The 10,112-nt window shown below is 38.8% G+C and overlaps 1 protein-coding gene across 1 annotated transcript in view; it reads left to right on the top strand.

Moving 5' to 3' along the window:
* The first annotated feature begins 3,717 nt into the window (after positions 1–3,717).
* Positions 3,718–10,112, top strand: part of LOC145488540 (polycystin-1-like protein 2) — a 36,496-nt gene continuing 30,101 nt past the window's right edge. Inside the window, exons 1-4 of the mRNA XM_081467426.1 lie at positions 3,718–3,914; positions 7,951–8,365; positions 9,154–9,760; positions 9,886–10,065. Of these exons, the coding sequence (XP_081323552.1) occupies positions 3,806–3,914; positions 7,951–8,365; positions 9,154–9,760; positions 9,886–10,065 (1,311 nt within the window). The 5' untranslated portion in view covers positions 3,718–3,805. The remainder of the gene's footprint in view (positions 3,915–7,950; positions 8,366–9,153; positions 9,761–9,885; positions 10,066–10,112) is intronic.

Raw genomic sequence — 10,112 nt, 5'->3', positions numbered from 1 at the left:
AAGTCTACAGCGGGAGCTTTTGCGGTACCTTTTAGGGTATTGAGCCGAAAAAATAAATCACAGGAGATAATGTGTTGTTTTAGAATTGGTACCTCTTAGGGGTGAAAAAAGCCACGCCCACAAAAGAGGATTTTAGTACCTCTTAGCTAGGGGTGCTGATCAAAAGGTCCGACCGGCACCCTGTCCTTTTTATATGGGATTCTCCCCGAAGGCAATACTTACTACATCATAACGAATGGCATACACTCATTTTTAGAACTTCAAACAATAAATCCACTGAGTCGATACAAATATGTGATCTTCGCGAATTGTTCTTAATAACAATATGAGTTTAGGGAGGCGGCGTGGCCAAGTGGTTTAGGGCGCTGGATTTGAAATCTGGAGGTCCCTGGTTCAAATCCTCCGCCCTACCGCTATCTGGAGTTGTTCTCGGTAGCCCCGAGTTCAACTCCTCAACCGCGTTGTGTAAATAGCCAACTGGTCAGCCTCCCACCAGTTGGGATTCTTAATAGTTTATGTTATATTTGAAATATTTGTTTATTTATTTACAGTGTCCCCAATTAGCACATTAGTGCTAAATACATCGACACTTAAATAAAGTGATATTATTATTATTATTATTATTATTATTATTATTATTATTATTATTATTATTATTATTATTATCCCTTGTCGAGCGTGACGCGAAAATTCAAGAGAAATGGCCGCGCAAAATCCTGGGGACGAGAAGCACGCCTTTCACCCCTGGCATTTCGCACAGCTATTTCTTTCTCGCGCTTTTTCTCGTGTTACACTCAACTGAGTAAGGGAAAGAGTAACCACTCTTAGTCTAAAATTACAATGATAACTTGGAACAGTAAATCTGCTAAATGAATCCAAATAATATTTCTCCGCGATTTGTACTTCAGAAAAACAATAACAATAACTTCAGACAGAAAATATACTCAGCGGATGCGTTTTCAGTCTCATTAAACCAGCAAGCCACAGTGAGCAGATAATTCAGAGACTGATTTACTTTCAAGAGCATCAAGATAATGTCGATCTCGTTCAGCAAGAATCTGATCTACACAACAACGCCGTCCTATGTCCCTGAATCGTTCATAACCTTGATAAATATTACCTGGAATGTTTCCAGCTACAAATAAGTTTGAATTTGGCATAATCAATATGCGAATACGTGGTCTGAACCAACTCGAAGCAACAGGGGCGTATCGAAGTCATGTACGCAGACAGCGCTGGAAACACTCACGCTCAAAATCATCGCGACTGGCTGACAAAATCTGCCTGGCAACACAGGGATCTCATCAGAAATAGTGTGCTGTTCGCCAGCCTAGAAGCATCCGATTTTAGCAATATTCATCAAGGGGGTAACACACATCAATATTTTGATATTCACAGAATGATAATTTGAACAAAGATCCCTTTTAAGACGTAAGACGCATTATCCGTCTGGACGAACTTGGGCAAACATTTGTAGTTCGTCTGGTTATGCGTCTCTAGTATAAAGATGGGCACAAGACGCATTATCCGTCTAGATTAGTAGTAATCAGAGATTAGTGAAGTGCGTTCGATACCTGGGGAGAGGAAAGGGGTACTCTAGCAATTTGTCAATGGGATGTGTTGCTAGGAACATGACATTTTTGGGTTGTAGCAGCGGATATTTAGTTAGTATTTGGACATCTGATTGTAGGCCGAGTACCGGAAATACCTTCTCTATTAATATTTCATACTAAATAATATTTCATACTATATTTAATAAAAAAAATCAGAAACTCAATTTTTTTATTTCAAAATCTCCGACTGTTTTGCCAGATCCTGATTCCTATACCGAAAGCAGGCTGCTGGAAAAGCATACCCTTGACAGCAGCGCATACTGAAGCCCATTTATGTCATTCCCCCTACAGGGTTTTCCAAGTTGTGTATTCTTCGGGGTATTGTTCAACTCTTGTGTCCTTTATTGGCATCACATGTCACATTACTCTAGCCGGCGCATCGTTTAGTAAGGTTAAGTACTGTGTATAACTATAGAAAAGAATAACAGTACATGAAACTTTATTTCCAAACATGGACGTTTTTCACTTAAGTTTACATGCAAGCTTACACCCGGCTTACTGCAGTGAAAATTGAGTGGTGTGCATTGCCATTTCCTTTTCGTCGTTTGCTGTGCTACGTTGGAATGTTGGCTATCTTTCCCATGGTAAATGAAGCTGTGTTGAGTTCTTCGAGCTATTACGGTTGAGCCTTGCAACTTCATTCTCACAGAGAAGTTGAATCGCCGAGAAAAGCAGCTGACTCCTGAAGGGCGACACAGATCACAAATCGATATGTTGCCCACGCAATTTCGGAGAAAATACAGCACTACACAGCTTTCTGGTGCTTAGATGAGTGCCTTTAGGCATTTAAGCTAGTAATAGTTCGAATAAATCAACACAACTTCACTAACCTTGGGGAAAACTGCGACGATTCCTACGTAGAACGACGAACGAAGAAAAGCACATAGAAATGTACGGGTAGCACTTCATGTAAGACCTCACTATTACTCAATGCGAGGCCTCACATTAGACCGAGGCCATGCGTGCCACAAAGTCAGTCCAAAATGGCGTCCAAACCCTGAAATCATGTGGCATCACAAAAAATCGCGGAACATAAACCCGCGGGAATGACCCGATTAGTATGCGTTCTCCTGTAGTCGAACGCAACAAACTATCCTTTGAAATTCGTCTTGAACGACGTGCATAATACTTCTTGAGCCCGTCTTAATATTAGAGACGCATTACCAGACGAACTATAAATGTTTGCCCAAGTTCGTTCAGATGGATAATGCGTCCTCAGTGTAAAAACGGCCATTTAGCATGACGGCAGAGGGGTTATAAGCAGTGATATAATGAAGGTGGAAGAAATGCTAATCTTACATTTAGCTTCGTTATGTCCTGCCGGCTTACAGATTCGGTTGCTGAAACACCCAAATTAATATTCCTGAGGGTTTTTCGTTTTTATTGGAGTGCTCCATAAAGATGTACGTCAGTTATGTCTTAAACAGGGCATTTTGGAAGTGAAGTGCGTTATAGAGGATGCACGCTCAAAACGAATCCCGACGTCTGTCCCAACAATACCGACTCCATTTTCACTCCCGTTTTTCAACGAAAATTTGGAAACCTCCGGAGCTGTCCTTTTCCTTGCCCTTTCTCGTGTCCTGGACACGATTTGCGCTAATGTTTCTCGCATTCAAGTCGAGTGCTTCACGCCACGTAACTGAACATGTTGAATTCGTCATTTGAACGAGCAATTTAAATCGTTTAAATTCTAGTGCATTCGATAAAGTTTACAGGAAGTGCTTATGTGTGGTATTTTTAGAGACGTTTTGGCAAAAACCCCTTCATCAGTCGCAAATTTCCCGAGACTTCTCTAAAAATACCACAATTAAGCACTTTTTGTAAATAATAATAATCAATCTTTATTTGTGCCCATTCTTGCTAAAGAAAAAATTACAATTTCAATGAAAATATTACAAGTAATAATTTGAGTACTAGCTGCATGGAATAACCAACTTTGTCGAATGCAACTCAATTTAAAGTGCTATACAGCAGCAATTTGTTTTCAATTTAAATCCTAGCGCCGTGATATCAAAACGACTCTCTGATGTCCACCCTGATCGTGTGCATGCAAGTTATCCTGGACTCGCTTTTCTCTCTGCTGGGCTTCAACCCCAATAAAGAGCAGTGTAGGGAGAGTTAACTGACGGATCATAGTATCATTGATAAGTGCTTTCGTTTTATTAATTACAGTAAATAAAACTGCGATTCCAATGTTCAATGAGTCAATGCCACAATGGCCTCCATCTTTTTACGCATGGCCTCAAGCATCAAGTAACGGTGGAAGCACTGTTTCATCTCCATCTTCAGCATCACCAACAGGTTGGTAATTGTTTTTGAATTATCTTATTTTGGTCACTTTAATTGCATCGAAATATAACAATGTCCACCATTCCTAGCTTAACATAACTAAATATGATAAGTATTTTATTTTTTAACCTCTGAATAAAGTCTTGTGTGTAATATAAGCACTAAGACCAGATATTGAAATGCCGCGAGATCTTTATGAGATCTCAGTGAACTACAAACAGTCAATCCAAAGAAAACTTTTGTTAATTGCATGGAAATATTTTCTCTGCGAACTTCGATTCTGGTTAATATCAAAGAAAGCACTACTCATTTAATTTGCAGTCTATGTTGAAATACTAAAATCTACCTGCTGACAGAAAACAGTTGCAAATAGCCAATAAAAATCGTTTCCCTCTCTATTTTTGACCAATCACGAAGCCTGCTTTATCTGACAAGAATGACCACAACAAACAAAGTCAAGAGCAATGACGTCAAGACCATTTGGCGATATTTCGAACAAAGACATTGAAAATTTGACAGAGAGAGGAATTCCACATAAGATGAAAGCGGCCACCTAATAAGGATGAGTGACCATTGTAATGGTAATTTAAGATACATATGCACTTGACATACAATTCTGTTTCGAATATTTTTGTTGTTGTTGCGTCAGGATTGCGTGACAGTGCAAAATGTACAATAATTCGCTACATGGGTTTCATTCTTGTAAAGACACATAACTCTGTTACAAGAAAATAACAGATCGAGAAAATAGAAAATAGATCGAGATTTTAACTTTGTTATACTTTACGAAGTTTCTCAGAGCGTTTTACTTAGGTGTACTCGAACAGATACATTCGTAAACAAATTCTCTAACTTTTCTGCTCTTGTTGTTCAGAATGAGTTCGTGATTCTACTTGGTTCACGGTCAAGTCTAAAAATACGATGACGCCTCTGAAGATGCTTTTTATCAAGTTGAAGAGTTGATAGCCCCGGTTGATAGCTCCTTTGGTATAACATGATTCTTGATAAATTCACTCAAAATGTTTGTTCGTAAATTGATCTCTCGTAAGGCTTGCAGACCGACCCGTTCCGAAAACGTTTAACGTCCTTTAGTGTTGGTCTACCGCGAACGGTGTGTTCGTTTGTACTGATTTCATCGCCCTAGAAATCATGGAATCCGTGCTAAATTTTCACGACGACGAGAAAAAATTTAAATTCCATATGTTGTACGCACGATGATGATGACGCATGAGCTTGAGAGACCAGACGGCGATTTGTGACTGAACGCGCAAAAAAAAAAAAAAAAAAAAGCCGAAATTTAAACCCAGGCCTCACTGCCTGAGTATTAAAGCAATTGTTCTTGACAACATTAGTGCTCGTCTAATGAAAGACGCTTCAGAAGTCTTGTCGACCTGTTTAGTCAATCTTTGTCTTCAAGTACTTTTCCTTCACTATGGAAATGTGGTAAAGTGTCAGCTCTCCTCAAATCTGGGGACAGGTGTGACCTAAATATTTATAGACCTAATCACAGTCTTACCAACACTGATTCTCGCAAAGGCTGTACATCCCCGGGGGTACTCCCAGAAAAAATTGGGCGGGGGTGTGAGACCCGCTTCCCAAAACCCTTACCCTATTTATGACCAAAATCTGCGATTTTCCGTACCCTATTTATGACCTGACCAAAAATCTGATACCTGATTTATGGCCGTTGCGGCTGGCATAATTGCTCTAAACATAATTTATTAAGTGTTTTTGTTGATGGTCTTATCGATAATGATGAAAAAACAGCTTTATATATAAAAAAAAAACTTACTCGATTCAAGGCCAGAGTGCAAACACCATACCCGATTTCCGACCAAAATGGCCAAATCGATACCCTATTTATGACCAAAACGACTAGAAAAAACATGCCCTTTGGGACTGCACATACCTATATAGCTCATATCAGGTAGTACCTCTCCCCTCCCCCCGGGCTGTACATAAACAACTGTATACACCTATTTGAATGAACATGAGCTCATTACACCAAAACAGTTTGGCTTCAGGCCTAAACTATCAACTGGGATTACGCTCATGCATTTTGCGGATGAAATTCTTTCAAATATGGAGGACAGGGAACTGTTAGGGGCACTTTTCCTTGACTTATTCAAGGCCTTTTACACGATGGACCACCAGCTATTAATATAATCAAGAAACTGAGATCTCTTGGTCTTGATACCACGTCAGTTAGTTGGTTTCAGTCGTATCTGCAGAGTAGATGCCAAGTTACATCTGTTGGCAGTGCTTTGTCATCTGCTGCTCCAGTGATAATCTCTAGCGTTATTAGTAACTAAAACATTTACTAGACATTTACTTAGAGCCCAGTGTCCGATATATCGGACAGTAGAGTAGTCTGCACTTCCCATAGTCAGCAGTCTCCCCCTTAATAACCATTTCTCAAATATACACATGCAGGCACCATTTTGGTCAGATAAGAGCTATTTTCGTTCAGTTTTTTTTCCAAAATTTTTGCTTCTGTCAACAAGACACGATTTAAAGTCCACTTGTGAACATGAGCAGGAGGTCTGTGAGGTATAGTGATCAAGAAACACTTTACTATATGGATGGAAACTTTGCTATTCTAGTACCCTAGGTGCCAGATGTGCTGGATTGTGATCGTTCGCCAGGATCTCAAAAAAAAAAAAAAAAAACTCTCTGTCACTATTCTGGACGATGGCTTGAAATCTGACATCAAAGTATTCCAAAGTAACAATGACGCCTTGGGAGCCAGATTGATTTGAGAAATGCCATTATTGAGAATGAAGAAGCAGAGGAGGCAGATGTTAACAATTTAAGAGCAGCAGGAAGGCCAAATAACTATTCCTTTGATGGTTTTGAGTGGACAAAACCAGCTCAAGTTCAGGAACAATGAGATTCAGTGACATGCTTTTAAGTGATTTGTCACCCAACTACCTAGCCTTGTGAAATCTGGCATAGGAAGTCATACAGTTAAGTGAATATGTTAAGTGAGGTATCAAAATAATCCTTGATAGTTATTCTGTCATTCTGTGTAGTTATTGGAATTTTCCGTTACATTTTTTGCCCTATTGGTTAATAATTGTTTGCTGTTTTGAGTATGGCGTGACACAATTGTTAACAATTAAACTCTTATAATGGTTTCATGTTACATCAGACACTTTTTGAAGAACCTGGCTATATTAAAAAGGTAAAAACTAAATAAATGTTTTTAATTATCTGGTTTGGAATTTTCTGAAATCCTAAAAACAATTAATTTGGGATCTATTAAGAGTCTTTGGTCAAAAATGCGAAGAGTCTAGTAAAGGAGGCAATCAAAAAGAGGTGCTTGAGCCAGTGGCGTATGTGTGGCAAGTGATTGCAAGGGATTTTATTAAAAGTCCAGCCAAAATTAATGTTGCTAATGATAATAAGACTCACTTCCCATCCTTCGATATCCTCTCTCATAATATTTCAAGGCTTTTTTCTGTTAAGTGTTCTTCTGTCTCCTCATTGTCTAGTTTTATCGAACTTAATGATTGTATGAGTATTGCCGGTATCACGAAAGCAATGTATGCTCCAAAACATTGATGGATGATACTTTAAAACTCAATTTTTCACCCTCAAATTTGACTTCTACAACTTTTAACTCAATCCATGATGTAGAACAACAATTTATTAGAGAAAGCATTGCTGATATCCTCTCGATTTTTTGTTCGCAAAAAGTACCATGAGAGATAGAAGTCCCCGGTAAAATTTCCAAGTGTACCTGCAGAATTATTTTCTGAGTAATACTTATCAACACAGCCTAAATTGAAAGTGGATATTGTTGCCTTCTTGCTTGTCTGTATTTTGTTTTTAATTTTCTTTTCTTAGATAATTGTTTCAATTATGTAAGTCGAAAAATTTGCTTTTTGAATTTCTCTTTTTTCTGTTTTCAAGAAATTTGCAGGCTGCAATAGCTAGATCTTGACTCTGGTGCCTTGTTTACAATACAGGTTTATGTGTCTTTATGTTTGATACAATACATATGATATGTGTAAACTAATGAAAGTTGTTATTTGATGGTGTTTAGATGGAAAGCCCATCCAAAGAAAACCGAACCTCATAGCTATCATCTATGGTGGTGCCGAAATAATCCGAGGACGAAACAAAAACATCACGATGAATGCATCACTTTCCTATGACCCGGTTGTTGGACTAGGGAACCACTCCGGTATGAACTTCACCTGGCATTATGGTGAGATCAAAGGCAACTATTCTGGTCTGCAGACAGCAGCAAGCGACTCCTTCACAGGAATAAACCAGTCAAATGTTCATTACATTGGGAATGATTCTGGACTTGAAGTTACACTCAATACTGCCTCTTCCATGTTCCAGGACCTGACGACCTTGGTAGTTAAACTGGTGGTGGCAAAAGATTATCGCAGCTCAAGTGATCATCAAGTTATACACTTGGTAAAAGGAGATCCGCCTCAAATATCTCAACGGTATGAAAGTTGTTTCATTGTTTATAAACCCTGCCATTAGCCCCCTGGTCTGCAGTCTGCCTTTGACCTCTGGTCTGCAGTTTGCAGTCTGCAGTCCGTAGTCTGCAGTTTACACTGACTGCTCAAGGAACTATAATGTTGATTCTATTCTCTGCATTATTACATGGTACAGGTAGTGGCAGATGTCCAGCTGATAACACCACGACCTCACACCAAACAAAATAACTTAAGTGGCTATTAAGTCCAATTGGAGCATAGTTGGATAAATTACCTAATATTCAAGAAATAAACAGAATTTAATAATTAATAAAACATTAATTTATTAAAATGCCAGTACACCTGAGAGCAGTGCATTAATTAACAGCACGTGCTTCAGAAGACACAAGAGACATACACAGGGCATTAATAGATTTTTCAGTTATTTTACTTTTTTTTTTTTTTTTTTTAAATTCTGCACGGGTTACTAGTGGTCCCAAACCAATGCTTGTCACTGGTTCTGGATGCAGTTGGTACAGTGGTTCAGTTCAGTACTTTTTAGTTCTTATTTCTTCTTTTCCTTAAAACTTCTTTTGCCATTAACCGACAAGATTCTTGATGCTAATGTTAGAATAGCATGACATCCATGAGAAGAAAGAATCGCTTATTTTCAGATAGCCATGAAATAAACAAGTGCAGTTACTCAAAGATTGTTTGTTTGTTTCATATGATAGGTCTGTCCTCCTTCCTAGAATAACAGCTGTTCAAATGCATTTTTCGTGACATAATATTTATTTTCACTTGATTTTCAGATGTATAATAAATTGTGAACCTAAAATCAGTCCATCAGTTAAACTAAGTATCCAGTCACAGTGCTATGGAGCGCAGTGCTCCAAAATATCTGCGTACCAATGGATACTTTATGAACAATTCCCATCTGCCACAAATAATGACACTGTTTGGAGGAAAATACGAGATTTGAAACTTATCACAACTACATCCCTCGATTCTAGCAGTATTGTAATCAAAGAGGACTCCCTTGATGGCGGAAAGTACTACCGGCTGGCAGTGTTTGTTAAAACTACGGACGGTCAACAAGGAATGAGTGCTCACAATATCTCCACTGCATCACCACCTATAGGGGGAACATGTTCCATCACTCCATCAAATGGTACCTCACTGAAGACTGTTTTTAACCTGAGCTGTAGTGACTGGGAAAGTGAGAGCACCCCCCTGTCTTACTTGTTTCGATATCAACTACAGAATGGTCTGCATGGGCTGTTGTACTACGGCTCTAGTAGCGATGTTAACTCATCGCTGCCATCTGGAAAGCTGTCTTGGAATTATACTGTGAAGTTCGATGTCACAGTGACTGATAAAAATGGCGTGTCCGCTCCAAGAGTTCATTTCTCTGTGCAGGTACAGTATATCCTTGATTATTATTAACTCTTGCATCACATTACATGCATATTAAATGACAGGTTGCCACTTTTAACAACCAGCTCCGGTATGTTGTCACATATTGCACATGAATATTCCTGTAGGTTGAACCATTTCCAGAGCTCTTGAGACCAGATCAAATCAGCAAACGTATAACAGCAAATGACAGCGACTTTAATAATGCAATCAAAGATGGGGATCTCAGCAAGGCAGAACAGATAGCAAATGCAGTCCTTCAAGCAGTTTTAGAAGATACTACAACAGATTCAACAAAAATATCCCAGGTAATGAACTAGCTTTCATTAAATTGCTATTTATTTAACTACATGCA

Source organism: Orbicella franksi, chromosome 5 (genome assembly GCF_964199315.1).
Source record: "Orbicella franksi chromosome 5, jaOrbFran1.1, whole genome shotgun sequence".
Classification (NCBI taxonomy): Eukaryota; Metazoa; Cnidaria; class Anthozoa; order Scleractinia; family Merulinidae; genus Orbicella; species Orbicella franksi.
This window is presented reverse-complemented; position numbering and strand designations above follow the sequence as displayed.